This window comes from Varanus komodoensis, unplaced genomic scaffold, assembly GCF_004798865.1.
Source record: "Varanus komodoensis strain SLA01 unplaced genomic scaffold, ASM479886v1 scaffold15, whole genome shotgun sequence".
In the NCBI taxonomy this organism is placed as follows: domain Eukaryota; kingdom Metazoa; phylum Chordata; class Lepidosauria; order Squamata; family Varanidae; genus Varanus; species Varanus komodoensis.
In genome coordinates this window covers 28,451,298-28,470,122 of record NW_025335440.1, presented here as the reverse complement: position 1 = coordinate 28,470,122, position 18,825 = coordinate 28,451,298, and the positions used below count along the sequence as shown (strand labels likewise).

The following is an 18,825-nucleotide window of genomic DNA, read 5'->3' as shown; positions in this document are numbered from 1 at the left end:
CTCAGTCCCTGACTGTGTTTAATGAACTGCTATACTTTTCAATTCAAAATACAACCTGTAACTTCAGTGAGATTTTAAAAATGAATTTGGCTGTGATATTGAAAATAATACAAACAGAAAGGAGATACACAAAGATATGATTAGATTGTGCCTTTGCCAGGGTCGTAGCATCATTCTGGGGCTCCATTACATATACACAACCATATAGTTTATAAGCAGACTTGGTATAATGGTGTATGTGAACTAAACATTTACTTACATATATTTTGCATCAGTAAATCCTAAAAGCAGAACTCTCTCTCACTGTCCCTGAGATCAATTATGCTAGTTTGCTCTTCCCACCGGATATCCTGCCCAGGCACAAGGAACTCTGGGACAAGTAGTTCTTCAGAAATCATGCTGTATGGTGTGAGGATTTCTGTCTTCTGAGCAGTATGCAGTGGGGAAGGCTTCCATGCCACTATGGAACCCATGACTTGTAGGAATTTAGGTTCATTTGGAATGGTGTACAGCAGGGGTCCTTAAACTTTTCCACCAGAGGGCCAGTTGAAAGCTGCCGGTGCTGGGTGTGGGCCAGAAAGGTGGTGCTGGCGGGATATACGAGCCAGCGCGGGAGCGGGAGCGGTGTGTGTGGGCACACACACCGAGGTGTGGCGGATGTGGCAAGGGGAGTTGAGGCAGGGGCAAGCCTGCGCGTAAGGGGAGGCGAGGCATGGGCGCGTGTACAAGGCAGCGGCTTGCTCACTTGGAGATAGTTTTCTTTGGGCGAGCAAACCGCTTCCTCCCCACACGTGGGGCAAGGTGGACAGTGGTGGGCACACACGCGGCGGGTCCAAATGGGCATGGCGGGCCAGATCTGACCCCTTAGTTTGAGGACCCACGGTGTACAGGGTCCGAATACAGTTTACCTACAAAGAGCTCCCTTAGGCCCAAGTGGATACAAACCTAAGGATTCAGACTGGGAAAATGAAACATACCTCACAATGCTTTCAAGGCTGAGCAGCTTCTTTTCAAGCGGAGAGGAACTACCATGGCTCTTCCAGCAAACCACTGACAGGAGCTTGAGCCTAACATTTCTTTTCCAGCTTTTGAGGGTGAAACTTCAGCTTGAGTGACACCTCAGCTTGCCCCTCCTTCTGTTGGATTCTCAGGGTGACTGCCGGTTTTCATGCCTGTGATGGTCAAAATCTGCAGCGTGTCATTGAAGTGATCCCACTCTGGCCTACTTGGATGCAGTCCCAGTTAGAATGGATGACTGAACCCAGATATTGTTGGAGTTGCCCTGGTAAATGTTATGTTTTATATAGGTATTATTTGCATATGTAATCTTCTGCCAGCTCCCTCATTGTCTCTGCCATTTAACAGTATTATCTACATAACTTAAATTGTTAGTCCTTCTTCCTCTTATTCTACTCCAATTTTCCTTATGATATATTTTTGTACCAGCCGTGGCCATTTTCTGAAGAAAGTTTCCATCTTGTCTGGCCCAGCCACAAAAGCCCGCCTCAGTAAAGAAGATGGTCAAGCATGAACATTCATTCATTCATTTAATGTTGTTACTGCCCAATAGTTGAAGCTCTATGGGTAATTAACAAAGTTATTGGCATCAACAACAATTTATGAGCAGCTACATAACTGTAAGCTGCCTTGAGACCTTTGTAGGAAAAAGGCAAGATATAAATTGAAAAATAAATAAAAATAAGTAAATCTGAATCTTGCATATTATTTCCTCGGAATCTCAAAGTACTCTCTCAGACCACTGTAGGGGGCTAACAAGGGGCAATATTGTTCTACATACAAATTGGTATGTAGGGATATAGAGTACACCCTTGCCTGATGCTTTGCCTATACAAAAATAATCTAATTCTCCAGATTCTGCCCTAAATGTAGCATCTTGTCCAGAATATGAGTTATGCCTTGGGACAATCAAGTGAGGCATATCTGTTTTTTTTTCAAACCATCCGTAGCCTGTTATGATCCACAAGGTTTTGCTGTAATCTATAAAGGATGGACTGATCTTCAAAAAGCCTTTGTTGCACTCCAGTAGCCAGTGTATATTTGTGATATGATCTCAAGTGCCTCTTCCTTTTTGGAATCCAGCTTGAATTTCAGACTTACAGTTAGGCATGGTGATTTCAGTGGGTCTGCCTTAAACAATGATTAAACCTGGATTCACTGCTATAGCTGTACAGCTGTATAGATATTTACTTAGAAAGATGTCCCATAGTTTAGCTACTGATGCATCTCCAAAAATGGATTTTGGGGTCAAAAAAAAAAAGAGAGAGACATATTTGCTTACCACTCACATATATGCCAATTTAGAGGGAAAGACTGTGATCACCTGATGTATGTGACTGCTCAGTCTAGGTGTAAATATTAATGTACAACTTTAAGGACCCTGCTTTTTGTTCTTTAAGTATGAATTTTCCTGGACATCCTTTCAAATAGCCAATGCCTTCGAGCACTTTGACACTTCCACTCTCTGAAAAGCAAGATAAAGGATGATCCTAACCCTAAATGTTCTGAAGAGGGAGGGAACACACACACACAAACAGGACAGTACACCTGGCTGTATGCCTTTAAAAGACAAAATTGAAGCTTTATTTTAATAATTGTTTGTGGACGAGGCAGAGCAATTCCAACCCTGGCTAGAGTCCTGAGGATGCCTACTGAATTGTCGCATTCGGCTTTGAAAGAAATCTATAGAAATCGGAGGAGTTGCGCATCCCGCCACCGCACCTTCCCTTCTCCAACCCGGCGCGTCTCCTCGGGTCTTCCGTTCTCGCGCGCTCACCATTGGCTACCGTGCCGCGTTCGTCAGATGGGCAGAGATCAGCCCAGCGCCGCCCCGAGAAGGTAAGGGAGGAGGACGGCGAAAGTCCTGGACCGCCGGCAGCGGCAGTTTCTTTTAGCACACCGTGAAAGGATGGTGGTACTGAGCTTGTTGCAGGTGGGCGGCTCTCTGCTGGAGAAGGTGGCTGCGAGCGGCCCGCTCTCCTTGCTGCTGGCCGCCTCTGCCTTGGCTCTGAGCTTGGGCTACTTGCTCCAGATCGGCTCGCGCCATCGGCGACTCTCCAATCAGGTAGGTTGTGGCGAGTGGCTTGGCGGAGGTTCCACTTCTGGCTCTCAGGGGGGAGAGTGGGTTGATTATGGGGTCGGTCGAGTCAGAGGGGAAAGCAACAATATACATATCGGTTTGTTTGTTTTTTTTGCGGGGGCGGGGTCGTTCCCGAAAGTAACCTGAGAGCCTAGAGGAGAAGTGTGAGTCGGGTCATGGGTAAGGGCGGGTCGGGAATGCGTAGCTTTATAAAGGAGGAGAGGACTTCTGAGCATGTTCAGAGAGTTGCATTCTGCCCACCTCGTTCATTTTCATGAAATGTATTACAATTTTATACCACTCAAAAGCTAAAGTCTAGAAAGATTAAAACCTTAGAAATAAAAACTACACACGAAATGTACAACATATCAGAGAGCATACAGATAGCTTTGTTTCCAAAGCAGGATTCAGCTTCCAGCATAAGGAGTTTTGAGCCTCAGCATCTTTTATCAGTGTGTATTTTGGTATGGCAGATAAAAAGATTTATTAAGGGTCACTGAAAAATTTTGCCTTCACCAGAAAATACATGGTTGCTGTGGTAGTTCAGATATTATGTTACATTTCATAGAAAAAAATCACACAGAATACTATGGCCACACTGGGCCAAAAATCACAAGACTCCAACCTGTTAAAAGCCCTTTTGGTACTAGATCAGTTTATAATCCAGAAGTGTATCTGAATAAAAAAGCATTTGTCTGCAGGTGAAAGGACAACAAAGGGGTGGTCAGCCTAGCCCCTCTCTGCTGGGGATGCCAGAACTTGAAACACCAGATACACCTCTGATGCTGGTGGGACCAAGAGAAGGGCCTTCCCTCAAGATTTTAAAATGCAGGCAAACTCCTCTGGGAGAGACTCATAATTCAGGTAGCCTGGTCCTAAGCCATGGATGCCTTCAAGAATCATAACCACAGTTAATATTCAGTTACTCTAGTAGCTGAGTAAAATGCATAGGACCAGACTGTTAGTCTGCCTTTCACACTGAAGTGGCAAGGTTGAGATTATGCTTGAAGACAAGTGTATGCACAATTACCTCCCTAGAAAAAAGGGCCTTTTTGGGAATGGTACCTTGATGGAATGAGCTCCCCAGAAAGGCTCACCTGGCACCATCTTTGCATTCTTTTTGGCACCAGGTGAAGACTTTTTCATGCTGCCAGTAGTTTAATTGTTAAGGTAGTTTTTAATGCCATTTTAACAGAAGAGAATGTGTCTTTTATGCAATCTGAAGTTCTGATAGATGCACTTTTATTGTTGTTTTATTGTCATTTTAATGTTTGAGGTGTTTTTATTGTATTGTTTTATACTGGTTTGGTTTTACTGTTGTAATCCACCCAGGGAGCCATGTGGTTAGTGGGGTGGTTAGTGAAATTTAATAAATAAATAAATAAATAAATATGAAAAAGTAGCGTATCTCCAAGCCACTGTTCCACTAGTTCTTAAATAGGGTCATGACACAGAAGGCTGAAACAGCTTGTTCTCCCTTGAAAAATGCATGAAAGAAAGAAGTCATGGACTCTGTGATCTCCTGGGGCTTAGTCTCCCAGGTCTTCATCTCTAAAATGTTAGTATTAACTGGTTGCTTTCAATCAGGTCTTTGTCCAAGGCTACCAGTTGTGTGTGTGTGTATGTGTGTGTGTGTGTGTTTATGGGGCTTGGAATTAGAGATCATTATTCTGTAGTAACTTGGATCTCTCTGGAAAAGCGAAACAGCTCCCCACGCCAACCACTACCCCCAACCCCAAAAATGGATTGTAGGAGTTTGAAGTCTGCCCACATTTATCAGGGATGTGGGAGCTGTGTTTAATTTCTAAAGAGAGAGAAACTTAAATCATCAGTTCCATAAGCCCTTTGCTGCTTTTTTTATTATTATTATTATTATTATTATTATTATTATTATTATTGCAGAAAGGGAAGGGCAGGTTGCACTTGCTCAAAGGAAAGGGAAAGACTTCTGCATGCATTCTTGTTTATGTTTGGTATCTTTGGGCTGGCTAGAAATTATTCTTGGCTATCAGCCTGGACACAGTTTGTAGGTCCATCACTGAGAATTATATTACAGTTGCACAGATAAAGCAAAACACAGGTCTAGGAGTAGGTGGGTTAGCAATCAAACTAGAACTGGTCCATTGCTTCCAGCTGATCTTGTGAAGGGAACATCATGTTTGATTGCTTCTGCAATACAGTGGCTGAGAGGAGAAGACTCCTCTGTAACAGCAGATGCTCCCAGCTGAGCTAATGGAAAAAGCCTTCCTTTTTTTACTTTGTCTTCTGGTTCCACCATGCAGTGAACTGTTCTCTGCATGACTATATCAACTGGCTTTGTTTACTTTTTCTTGTAGAAGTACCCACCATATATTTCATCAAATATCCCCTTTCTGGGTCATGCAATTGCTTTTGGCAAAAATCCTATTGAATTTTTGGAAAATGCATATGGAAAGGTGAGTTTTAACTGTTTTGTGGTTGGGATGTTACATGTTTAGAACTTCTTAGCTTAATATTTGTTTTGGATAATGAAAGCTGTTCCAAAGCTCTAGTCTCATGGGCTAATTAGGGTTCCAGTGGTTCAATCTGAGGTTTGGTAGCAAAAACTGAGAACTGGCAAAGGATGGTTATTTAGTTTTGTTCTAGTTATTGGTTATTGTTTATGTACTTGAATATCTGTTGAGATTAACATTGTTGGTGAATATTATATGCAATACTTGTAAAAGTAAATTATTGGTAATAAGGGAATTAATTAGAAAATGGTTAATGGCAGTACACTCTTTGCACCAAAAGCCATGATGGAATGCAATGGATACATACAAAAAATCCACATTTTTTATTATTACAATTTGAGCATGGTGCATTTTGGCATTGGTGGAAGGCCTGACTACTTGATCAAATCACCCCTGGCATTTAAGCATGATGTGCAGCTCATTTCTGTGCATGTTTACTCTGAGCAATTTATGTATTAAGTCTGTATTCTGCCCTTCAAGGAATTTAAAGCAGCATGCCCAGTCTTCCCCCATTTTATCTTCACAGAGATCTTGTGAAGTAGGCGAAGTATTAAGTGGAGTACACTTCTAGGTAAATATGCATAGCATTGGAGGCTGAAGCTGTATTCCTTTGCTACCTGGGAGGGCATAGAAACATAGAAACAGAACGAGTCAGAAGTGGCCTCCCGGGCCATCGAGTCTGACCCCCAGCTCCAGCCGGCACTGCTCACGACATGCCCAGCATGTGCACGGCATCCTAGAGGACATATTAGAATTCTACATCCCATGGCAGAGAGAAGTGGATATTTGGCCTCCGCATTCACCTCCCAGCAGCTGCAGAAGTATCAGTTGCTGGCTATCCTCTGATATTGGAACAGGCAAAAAGAGGTATGACAGGGATTTGCCAGAGGGCAGCTGTGGATTCTAGTCTTCAGAACTGCTCACCAAACTGGCTGCAGATTTATTTTAGTCCTGGAACTGGTGTAAGTTATTTCCTTCTCACTGGAATCAATGGTAGAGAACCCATTTAAAAATCAAAAGCTATAGAGGGAAAGGAAAAGAAAAGGAAAGAAAATCTCTTTAGCCCTGTCAACATCAGTCTACCAGGATTTTCAATATTTTGGAACCTCAAATGCCAGCCCCACTCCACTCTTGCCACAGGTAGGATTGCCCCATAAAAACAGTGGATTAATATAAGACTTGCTATTTTTTGAACTTTTTTCTTTTGCTGTATAGTCTCTGTGTGTGCACACTTAAATCATGCGTGTTTCAATAAAGGTTCTTATGGTAATTTTTGCTATGCAATACTTAAAATGCCTTTCTTTTACATTTCTGTTTTTATCTCTTTCCTTCATTTCCTGACTACTTCATTTGTCTCTACAGTATGGACCAGTCTTTAGCTTCACTATGGTAGGGAAGACATTTACGTATCTTCTCGGTAGTGATGCTGCCGCTCTTCTGTTCAACAGTAAAAATGAAGATCTGAATGCAGAAGATGTATATTCCCGGCTAACTACACCTGTCTTTGGCAAGGGTGTAGCTTACGATGTACCAAACCCAGTACGTGTGTTATGAAATGATGTAGTAATTGTTTACCTGATTAATTTATTATTTATGTGGAACATCAACTCCAAATCAAGATTTCCACATTAACAAGCTCTGTAATACAAGACCATACTCAGCAGCATCCTTCCGACATTCAACTTAATACTAGCAGGTGATGGAGTTTCTTCACAGAGTTGAAAGGTTACAGCAAAGTTGTAACTTTATGGCTGAATTTCCACAGTAGAATTACTGGTTACTGCCATTATTGCCCATTGGATTATACTTATTTAAGCATTTTAGTTGATTATATTAATTTATAGTAACCAATTAATAGTTCAAATCACATTTCAGCAGAACTAAGTTATTCATTTGAAATCATTAAATAAAGAAGTTGGGTTGGATCCAGAAAAAGGCTGCAATCTAGACCACTTAATTGAGAATAAATCCCAAGACTCACTTCTGAGGACTGAACTAATAGTTGTATTAGGATTTACTAACAGTTGGGTTTAGTCTCAATTAAATCCATTGGACAAGTTAAATTATAATTGAATAAATTACCTTTTATTACCAGGTAAGAGTGTACAGATGTATAGCTTCAGTTTCAATCCAACCCGTTATTTTTATGTTTTAAGAATAAAAATATGTGCGTAAACCTCTGGCATGACATAATTTCCCTGCTGGCTTCTCTGGTGAAGGGGCAGCTGCACACATTCCATCTTTTGAAAATGTGAACATTCATAGCTGCCACCTCCTTGAGAGGAAATGCACATAAGATATTTCTGTGCATTTACTGGCCTTCGAAAACCTAACAATTACTGCCAGAGAGAGGGCACAGTCCAACACAGAGTTATGTCAATGTAAGGTGCACTGATTTCAGTGAACTTAAGCCTAAATAGTTATGCACAGGATTGTGGTCAACTAAATGCATACATTTATGTGTGTATATGCCCCTCCCTCGATGCACACCTTAACATGGGGAGAGGGCCTGAGAGTGCCAGAGAAGCCAGGAGCAAAGCCACCAGGAGGCCAAACTGTCTCACCAGGCTGTTCTCCTAGCAGGGTCACCCAAGATGCAATGGTCAAACCTGAGGAACCAGATTAAGATGCATGCACCTTCTTAAGAAGTAACAGTAACATCAGCTGAACAGAATTGATATCTCTAATGGTAATGTGGACAGAAAAACTCCTAAAGGGGAGCTGAAGGCAATGCTGGCAAAGGATATGTCACAGACAATAGCACTGACACTGGAAATTGATTTGAAGAAGTGAGGTAGCCAACAGTAAGAGTTTGTATTACTACCCCTGATTTAGACCATTAAATATATAATAGTTTTTGAGTGTAGAAAACTGGTTTTTCTGCTTGAACAGTGCAGTTTGATGTTACTAAAAACAGCATTTCTTAAGAAGGAAAGCAGCTAATTACAGAAACATTAGCAACAAATGCAGTCTACTGGTAAGGACATGAACAATCTTCCTGGATTCTTTTGTTGCCTTTTGTTTTGTTCTTTTGTACAATTCTTTACAAAAGAACAAAATTCAAAAAACACAATTCTTTTGTTGTATTCCACCAGGACTGCTCTTCTGGATCAAGGGGTTTTTATGACCTATTTAACAACATAAGAGCTATATTGGATCAGACCAAGAGCCATTTAGTCCCAAATTCACAAAGCGGCCAATTGGCTGCATGTGGAAAACCCATAAGTCCCTTATATGTTCCCTTACGAGATAAAAGTTCCTTTAATTGTGACTAATTTTATTTCAGTAAGGTAGTGAAGCATGAATTTAACTTTATTCTAAAATCAGTGTGGCATAAGGGTTTAATTTTGATCCATTCCTGCCTAAGATACAGAAGTAAGTATCTACTTTGTTTCTATTTAAAGGTGTTTTTGGAGCAGAAGAAGATGCTAAAAACTGGGCTGAATGTAAGCCAGTTCAAAAAACATGTACCAATAATTGAAAAAGAAACTATGGAATACTTTAAAACTTGGGGAGACAATGGAGAAAGGAGTAAGTATATAATTTGAAAAAATATGTCTGAGCAGGACATTTCTGGGGCAAGAGTCAGCAAAATCATCTTTCAGGAAAGAAGTTTGACAGCATACCACACTACATCAACATTTTTAGGAAAAAATAAAACATTCCAAGGCCAAAAAATATAACACCAAACAAAACTAGCAATAAAAATCACAGTGTATCCCTCAGACTCTAAATCAGCGACACACCCCCTGAAGGCCATAAGCAGTTCTCATGCCTGAATCTTGTGCAGCAGAAGGACTCAATCGCTGAGGTAAGGCAGAGAATCCGTGGAAATGTTCATGTGTATATGAGGCATAGGAGAAGTAATTGGCTGGAATTATTTGTAAGGCGATGCAGTGGTCAGACCACGTTTTATGTATCTCAACATTCTAAGAACAGGTAGCATGACAGGAAAGTAAAATTCCTCACAAAGGACATAATGCAGCAATTCAGCAGGGGTTTAAGTGCGGGTTTCAGTTGTGCCTGCCGAAACACTTCGAAGTGTTTAGTTGGGCCATGTCCAAAGTTTTAGTTGTGGTTAGACAGCAGATCTGACTGCTTAAGTACAATGTGGGAAATAGTTTGGGGGGATAACTTAAAAGAGATAGCCAGATACTGATTTGTCATGGGATGGCTCTGGGTTCTAATGAACATGATTCTAAGTTTTTGCGCTCCCCTTACTCTAATTTTGCTATGATAAAGCTACTAACAGTTGTGTAGGCAATCTTAGTATAGGATTAATTCATTTAAAACTGTCCTAATTGTGTTTCTTCTTTTCTTGTACCATGGCCTGGGATAATCATTTATATGAGGGAAATATTTTCAGAACCTACTCTAGGGTTATCATAGTCAGTTTTTGGCATACCATCTGAGCATGTTCACATTTTTTCCAATTAAAGCCCTAAAGAAGTTGGTGTGTTGTGTTCTTTGTATAAAGTTGGATTGCAAATGAAAATACACAAGCAGCATGATCTGAGATTGGCGTTTGATAAGTATTTAACATCTGATGACAATCCACAAAATTCAGGAATGCGTTTTATGTTTCAGGACATGGATTTTAGGCTTCCAGCTTGTAGACTCTCAATTCAGGTGATTTTAATAATCATATAAAAATTGGAGCATTACATCTGGTGGTAACATTCCTTTTGGTGTCTCTTTGGAAGGTGGGGAGAAGATGGGATGTCTAAAAGTAGTGCATCTTTACTTGGATTTATTCTAAACTCTTCCATTGTATCTTTCACAGACTTGTTTGAAGCACTTTCAGAACTAATCATTTTAACAGCAAGTCACTGTTTACATGGGAAGGAAATAAGGAGCATTCTCAATGAGAAGGTCGCACAACTCTATGCTGATCTGGATGGGGGATTTACTCATGCTGCTTGGCTTTTGCCAGGCTGGCTGCCTTTGCCCAGCTTCAGGTACTAAACAACTTGATCAGTATAGAATATTGTTAATCAGATACATGCACATATTATTACATATATAATCTCCCTTTCCTCTAGGGAGTAACTCAGGGCTGTATAAATGGTGCTGTGTTTTATTCTTAGACCAATCCTGTAATTTAAGTTAGGTTGAGAGAGAGTGGTTGGCCCATGGTCAGCCAGTGAGCTTCATGGAAAAGCAGAGGTTTAAAGCTGCATCGCACTGGTTCTTAGAAGTGTACTTTCCAGTGAAGCATAAACACAAATATATCTCCCAGAAGGATCACTTGATCATTGTTGACAGAGGTTGCATGACCTTGAACTTCTTTCTGGAAGATCTCTCTTCCTTTGGTGTCTGGGAGAGCATCCCAGGAACCATTGGACTGCTTTGAAGAACTCTTCTGAGGTCAGACAGTGCTCGAACCTCAAAAGGGGGAGCCAGAGATCTTTCCCTTCACAGCTAGCATGGAAAGAACCATGCCAGATTGTAAAATTGACCTTGGAGGAGGAGGAAAAGGGGTGTTCCAGTGGGTGGTGGGGGGACGAGACCAGGATGTGTTTTATTCAGAGCCTTCTCTAGTCTCCTTCCCTCCGGTTCCTACCTGAGCTGAAAAGCCCATCTAGAAAAAACAAAGACAAAGATGTTCAGGGACAAGGATTATTTTTGCTGCTCCTTCTGACCTCTGTATAGCAGGACATAGGATTCAGAAGCCTCTGATTTCAGAGCAGCAGTACTTGAGACTGGATGGAACTGTGACTTTAGCATTCCCGACTAGGTGCAGGAAAGCAGTAAAAGAAGCTGCTGATGGGAAAGAGTAGGAACCATTCTAAGGAATGAGGGGGTGAGAATTTGCCATGGGGAAACTTTAGGTTTGTTGGTTTCTATGTTCTTTAAGCAACCTGGTTACATTACTTAGAGTTAATGTTAGTTCTAACTATATCCCTTAAATGTGGTCAAGATATGGGTGAGAACTGATAAGACTATTCATATGAAAGAAGAAGATTGGGGCAGGAGAGAATGTGTGATTCTGAAAACTGTCCTAGTCTTCTAATCATAAGAGATTGAGACATTGCAGATCATGTGGTCATGTAATGCTTCTTCAGAGTAAATTAATCATGCATTATATTGTATTATAATGTGAGATGTGTAGTGGTATTCTATTCCGTTCCACACTTGACAGTTTGTTTCCATACCGAAGTGAAATAAGTAATTTCACAGTATTTACTCAGTATTTATGCATTTGGTTTCCTAGTAGGGTTATAAATCTGCTTTAACAGACCCAGCAGCATTTTTATATAAATTGTTCCTATTTAAAGCTTTTCTGATATTGATACGGTTTTGGAGCCACTGGAGGGCAAATTCCTGTAAGAAGCCCTTGGGCCTATAGAGAGGTCCAAACTTCTGCTGCTTTCTCTGCCAGAATTGGCTTGGGTTTGAGAAGTAGTAACAAGACTATAGGAAGGACAGCGTTGCACTCACTCATGGGAGCCAGACCTTCACCATTCAGGAGGGAGCCATCTGTTGTGGCTCATATATTGCAGAAGTTATGTTGGAAGTGTTTCTAGGTGAACGGTTCTGAACATGCAGGTTTAGATACACTGAGAGGGAATATGGAACTCTATCCTTACTAGCTTAATCTTGGATATGTATTTCTATATTTATTACATTTATATCCTGCTTCCTGAGACTGTATTTTGCTGAAGATTAAATCACATTTGCTCCCAGTGCTAATTCTTGATGACCATCCATAAATGACTAATCTGTAAAGTGGAATAGGACTGTTTCTTCGAAGACCACTCGAACCCATTAATAATTAGAGTTAGCCCTCCACATTTGCAAGAACCCCCATGAAGTGGAAAAACCATGACTATCTCTAGCCCCCACCAAAACTTAACTCTTAATACTTTGACTGTATGTGTACTAGATTGCTTCTCCCTCTCTCTCTTAGACCTTGGTCTGATTCAGCAGGGCTGCTCTTCTTCATTAATTGCATTCTTAGGGTCTTACTCTCCACCGTCCCTCTCACTCACCAGCACCGTCTCTTTGCACCAAGGAAATGTGGGAGAGATTTCCCTCTCTGGACGGGCAAGGCAAGAAGGCATACTTTGGAGGCCCTCCCTCTCTCCCCTTTCACTTCCCCTCTCTCTGTGCTGATGACAGTTTTCTGCAGTAGGCTGCAAAACTCCAAAACAAAAAAATCCGGTTTAATTATCAATGGCAAACTCACAAATAAATCAAACCCATGAAAGTCTATGTTCACCTATAGTAACAGAATATGAGTTACAGACTGGATTATGGATTTTTTTTCAGTAGGGTGTTCTAATGCTGCCACTGCACTGCAGTAGCTTTCTTCTGACTTGCTTTAAATTGATAAAACCTTTAACTTATACTGTGAGTAGCACACAGATGTTGGCAGTTGCAAATCCAAACATGTAGTCTTCAGAATGTATTCTTTCAAATGTTGATATATATTTAACATTACTCCGTGTTGTTACTTACACTGACACATTTAATTTTAGGCGCAGGGATCGAGCCCACGATAAAATAAAGGCAATTTTCTATGAAGTAATTCAGAAACGACGACAGTCTTTGGAGAAAGAGAATGACATCCTTCAAACACTACTTGAAGTTACCTACAAGTATGTGAAGTAGATAAGATGTCCCTAGTAGGGACAACTTTGAGCTGCAGGCCAAGCTCTGGAAACTGGAACTGAAAACGGAGCTATACAGAAAAAATGATCTTATTGGTCAAGATCAGTGAAATCAGAGGAGGAGTCAGAACTAAGATACAAACTTGGTACAAGAACAAGATAAGATTTAGAGTTTAAGGAAAGTAGAGGAAAACCTTAAGTCTGTAGTACTGTGAATAGTGGCAAGCCTACTGTCTTCATTCCAGAAAAGCTTTTAAGCTTGCATTTCCAACAGATTAAATTATGAAATTTATGAGGTGATCAATGTTTGCTTTTGAAAGCATAGCAGCCTCTAACAGCTGAGGCAGCTTAACTAATTGAACTGTGATTGCAGCATTGAGGGTTAATGCCTTGAGATCTTTTGGATCTGCCTTGACTATGTATGGAATGAAAGTCTAAAAAAGTCTGTCCGTGTCTGAAAAGTCTATTGGGGTGTACTAGAAATGTCTTGAGTCATTGCTATGATAGCAACAGATCCTGCAATATTTAATGCCTTTTTGCCAAAATTGACACCCTCCAGATGTACTGGGAATGCAACTGCCAATGGCTCTATCGGCTGAGTTTTATGGGAGTTCGAGTCCCAACTCATCAGGAGGGTGTCGAGCTGACTTTTGTAATGTGAACACTTGAAAAATATTGGGGAAAGGGTAGGGTGAGCAATTAAAATTCGCTGTACATTAAAAAAAAAGAAAGCAGATTACTGATTGTTACATTAATGCAGTCTTGCCCTAGAGTCAGGACCTAGATGCCAGGGGGAGAGTGGGGTTGTTCTGGCATTGGCAGAAGTGTGGGGGGAAGTAATGAGATTTGGTGTTTGATGCTTCCCCAGGCCCTGCATGGGCTGCAAGGATCAGTCACTTGGTATTGCTTCTTTGTGAGGAAGCAAGGCCAAGCAGCTGCCTCCCACCCACTTGCCTTCAGGAGGAAGTCAGGCAGAGCAGCTTGGCTCCCTCCCCTGTTTCCCCTCTCCTCACTGGGTGGAATGGAAAATGCAACCTGAAGCATCCTTTCTCTTCTTTTTACCCAGCATGATAGAGCATAGTTGGCCAGTTCCACTAAGCAAGGAAGGCCTTGGAAGGTCAGTGCCAGGTGGCTTGTGCCCATGCTCTTCTGGGGGCTGGGGGAAACTGCCTCCTTTCCTCTATGCTAGCCAACGTGATGGCATTGGCTGGCTTGTTGGAGTGGAGCTGCTTCTTTTCCTTTGCCCACTTTTTCTTCCAAGGAGGACCTGGGAAGAGATGCATGGTAGAAACCAGCTCGCCCTTCCATCCCAGCTGATGTAGTGCCACAGCTGAGCAATGGAGAGGAAGGACTGTAATCTTGCTCTCCTCAGTGTTGTTGCATGGTGTCCATTGGGAGACCAGCTGGATGACTCAGTAGGGAAGAACAGGAGGTGGTATTAGAAGGCCTCCACTGTGCCCCTCTAGGCTTAAAGTATCTCCCAAACCTACCCAGTGTATCTACTTCACCTTTTCCTTGCTTTTTCCTGCTTGACTAAAAGTTTTCTGTTCCAGCAGATATTTGACCTGCTGGGTGAGGCTTCTGTGACTAGTCCTCTTGGGTTTTTTTGTTAGCTTTCTGTGCTAAACCTGTCATTTTTGTATTGTTGTTTCAGTTTTTATCTATTTCATTAAGTTCTGTTGACTGTGTTTTAACACTATGGTAAGACTCTGCTTTTGACATTAAGTGGAAGAGTTCAAATAATATATAGAAATACAGCTTCCCATTAATTTCAATTAATTTGAGACGATTGTGCATGACCTGAGGTTTATGTTTTGGCTTGCTAGATTGTTTAAATATACTAAAGCGCATGTATGACCTATATATTTTTGTCCTGTAATCCAGAGACGGCCGCCACCTAACTGATGACGAAATTGCTGGAATGCTTATTGGGCTGCTTTTAGCAGGTCAACATACATCTTCAACTACTAGCACTTGGCTTGGCTTCTTTTTGGCTAGAGACAAATCAATTCAGGAACAGTGTTATGTGGAACAAATATCAGTACATGGAGAAGATTCAGCTCCATTAAATTATGACCAGGTTTGTAGATTTTGTATTTAAGCTTTTTAATTCCTAGTGAAGTTCCATTCTAAACTAATTTTAAAAAGGCTCTAGCTGAAGATAGCAGTCATTTGCATCAAAGAATCAAACAGACATTGTGAAATTGTGCAATTTTTTGCAAGGTTGTATTCAGGATCTGCCTCCTCTGAGAGGAAGTGCTCCATCTGTGGAACATTCCTCTGCCCAAGCTTTTGGATACTCTGAAGAACTGACGGGCACTTTGCACCTGCTCCAAATGCTCATTTGTCCACTTCTTTCCATAAATGAAAATTGTGCACCAGGCCTTTCTCAGTAGTTTCTCAGTAGTTTTCATTGTTCCTCAGTAGTTTTCTGAAAAAATCAACCATTTGAAAAAAATGTGCACGTAACTTCTTAGTACTGTAACGCACAAGCTAAATCCAACCTCTTTCATTGGAAGTAAACACTATCGAACATGTAATTTATTTCTTTGTCAGTGTGCATAGCACTAAAGCAAAACTGTTAGTATGGCAGTCTACTGACCAATCAGTAGGTGTAGCTGTAGCGAAAAAAACAAGCAATGTGCTGCTTGCCAATGGGGGCATATCTAGTAAAATAAAGCTCTTCTCTAAATTGTGTGCATAGTTATACATGTTTTCCTTCTACACCCTTGCAGTTACAGTATGTATTAAATAATCCTTTGTTGTACTGGGGTTGTTTGCTTAATCCTTGTACCAAAAATTATGACTGGCTCACTATAGGAATTTGTAGTAAGAAATAGCAACCACACTATGTGACTATTGTTAAAGAGTTTTTTAATGTATAAGAAATTAATAAGATCTCTTTCACTTATTTGTAGCTCAAGGAAATGACTTTGCTGGACAATTGCTTGAAAGAAACATTAAGACTTAGACCTCCTATAATGACTATGATGAGGTTGGCTAAAACTCCCCAAGTAAGAAATGCTTATAGTCACTGGTATGTTAAATCTGGAATAATAATTCTGGAAGGACCTCCAAACAACTATATGAAGTTGCATGTTTTACATTTGGTTTTTCAGTCTCAAATGGAACATGAAAGGTGGAGTAATTTCAAGCTCCTTGAAATTTCATTTTGAAAGTTGTTAATCCCAGAGAAACATGCAGTTGTGTGCAGGTGGCACACTACAATTTAATACATTTAAAATGCAATCCAAGGCCCCCTCAGATACACATAAGCATCTGGACTTGGAAGCTTACATACATCCAGTGGTGCCAGTACACCTTGCACCAAGCATTTTATCTAGACAGCTCTTTTCACACTAGATTAAGTGTGGGGTGGGGGGAGGTAAGGCCTTGGCCATCCTAGGATCTTGGAGCTGGAGCTTCAAATAATCTTGTCAGCATCAGGAGGCCATAGAATCATGCCCTTATAGTGGTATTCTGTGCCTGTGTACTTAACAGTAAGCCCTATTGAGTTCTCTAGGATTTACCTCCCGTTAACTTCATGCCCTCTAGATGTTTTGCAGTTCAACTCCTACCATTCCTGGCCACTGGCCATGGGGGGAGGGAGTCAAGTTGATGGGAATTGAAGGTACAGACCATCTGGAGGGCACCAAGTTGGGGAAGGCTACCATATAGATTGGCAACTCTGATGTAGTAGCTTCATTACGTTTTACATCAGTCAATCAGCTGTCCAAAATCTTTATGAAACTGAATTTGAAAAACATTTTGGAGGGCTGCTGTAATTACATTCAGAACAGAATGTAAACTTCTTTTGTAAGCCTCTCTTTTGCTTTTAGACTGTTGCTGGCTATACAATTCCACCTGGTCATCAAGTTTGTGTATCTCCTACTATCAATCATAGACTTAAGGATAGTTGGATAGAAAATTTAAACTTCAAACCTGACCGTTACCTCCAAGATAACCCCGCATCTGGAGAGAAATTTGCATATGTGCCATTTGGTGCTGGTAAGTAATAGAAAAGGAGCCTTAAGCAAAGAATAAACTTCACAATCGTCTCCACTGCAATGCCCATGGGCCACTGGTGACACACGAGAGTTGAGGTGGTAGACTGAGAGGAACAATGAATTGCACATTCCTCCCACCAGGAGGACCTTTGTGGAAGGAGGGGTGTCCTTGGTGAGAGCCTGTAATATAGGAAGGATCTCCCCCTCCCACAGTTTCCGGCTCAGAGCCAGACACCTGTCTCTGAAGAGCTGCATTGGTTGTTTATCTGACCAACTTGTGTCTTCAGAAAGCTTGGTTGAGTGCAGTGGCAACAATGTGGGAGGCAGGGAGGAAGAAAGGAGACAGATGTGGTTGGAGGGTGGAAGTGGGGAGACACATGGCAGGCAGGGGAAAGAGGGCAGGGGAAAAGGGAGCTCTTCCACTGATTTTTCAAAATGGCGTCTGTTCAAACTATAGTGAAAACCATGGGTCTATTGTTATTGGCATTTTCTTTAAAAAATGATATGCATTTTTTTTTCAAGAAAATCTGCCTTGCTGTGCATCTTAGGCAATTCCGTTTCATGTCTTCCACATGCAGAAGTGAAAGAGCTGTCACTAGTTAATCTTTAATGATGCAGGCAGTTTTCCAGAAAGCACTCTAGCTTGAGTACCTGTGGTTGCATTGGAACTGGACAGGATAGGTACGATAAAATAATGCATGGTTAGTTGGGTAGAGCCTTCCTAATTACAGAGATGGTGGTGAGGGATCCATGGCAGAACATCCCAGCCCATCTGGCTTGGGAGGCATGGTTGCCATTTGTTTCAAATATTATTCTCCCATTGAAACCTATGGAAAGTAGTTAACTAGTTCTGAAAGTGGCATTATTAATGGGGACTGGTTGTCAAGGGCATGATACCCTCTAAAATGCTGCCTGTGGAAATCTGTAGGCATTCAGCCATGGCACTAGAGCTTTTTGCTGCTACACCAGGAGGGTTCTCTGTCCATGCACCTTCCTTGCTACCTGCAGTGAGCATGTCCACAGCATCCAGCAGCCCTTTCCAGGAGTTGAGTGTTGCTCCCTAAGAATGTTTGAAAATGTAAATTGAGGACACTTTAAAAATTTTCTTTTAGGTCGTCATCGTTGCATCGGAGAAAACTTTGCTTATGTTCAAATTAAGACGATTTGGTCAACTCTTCTGCGTTTGTACGAATTTGATTTAGTAAATGGATATTTTCCTACCATAAATTATACAACTATGATCCACACACCTAACAATCCGATCATTAGATACAACAGGAGATCACACAGTGAGATGTAACTTCAAGCTATCTGGAAGAGCTGCATGAGTTATGAAAAGATTGTTTAAGAAGAAATTTGTCACTACTTGTAATATTGTAAAGAAATGTGATTCTTTTGTGCTATTCCTTAGACTATTAAGCAGGTTCTTGCATTTATATTCTTATGCTTTTTAACCCAGATTTCCAGTTTGTAACTTGAATATGTGATCTAATTATTTGTACCTTTTGAAGTCCGAACTGGCAAACTAATCCTAAGTAGGTTCAGAAGTAATCCATCAAAATTTTGAACAAGTACATTTATGATGTTCTGGTGTCCTTAAAACATTAGAATAAAAA

The 18,825-nt window shown here is 41.1% G+C and overlaps 2 protein-coding genes across 3 annotated transcripts in view; one reads left to right on the top strand and one right to left on the bottom strand.

The window, feature by feature from the left end:
• The first annotated feature begins 2,831 nt into the window (after window positions 1-2,831).
• Window positions 2,832-18,614, top strand: LOC123020883 (lanosterol 14-alpha demethylase). 2 transcript variants are annotated; one of them, XM_044425121.1, is made up of 10 exons: window positions 2,832-3,082; window positions 5,434-5,532; window positions 6,952-7,128; window positions 8,994-9,120; window positions 10,373-10,547; window positions 13,071-13,190; window positions 15,087-15,282; window positions 16,121-16,216; window positions 17,042-17,210; window positions 18,322-18,614. In XM_044425121.1, exons 1-10 carry the CDS (start codon window positions 2,927-2,929, stop codon window positions 18,507-18,509), a joined length of 1,503 nt encoding a protein of 500 aa, XP_044281056.1. In that variant the 5' UTR covers window positions 2,832-2,926; the 3' UTR covers window positions 18,510-18,614. The 2 variants fall into 2 exon arrangements, with proteins under 2 accessions (XP_044281056.1, XP_044281057.1); XM_044425122.1 differs by lacking the exon at window positions 2,832-3,082 and having other exon boundaries at window positions 4,598-5,532; window positions 7,038-7,128.
• AKAP9 (A-kinase anchoring protein 9) overlaps window positions 15,288-18,825 on the bottom strand; it is a 124,967-nt gene continuing 121,429 nt past the window's right edge. The window contains exon 53 of the transcript XR_006414209.1: window positions 15,288-15,633. The gene's annotated coding sequence lies outside the window, so the exon portion shown is untranslated. The remainder of the gene's footprint in view (window positions 15,634-18,825) is intronic.

Bases quoted from the DNA above. Each gene is read 5' to 3' on its own strand.
- LOC123020883 (XM_044425121.1), top strand. From the start codon at position 2,927: ATGGTGGTACTGAGCTTGTTGCAGGTGGGCGGCTCTCTGCTGGAGAAG. The intron at 9,121-10,372 runs GTAAGTATATAA...TATCTTTCACAG, and splicing joins GGGAGACAATGGAGAAAGGA to ACTTGTTTGAAGCACTTTCA. The intron at 17,211-18,321 runs GTAAGTAATAGA...ATTTTCTTTTAG, and splicing joins ATATGTGCCATTTGGTGCTG to GTCGTCATCGTTGCATCGGA.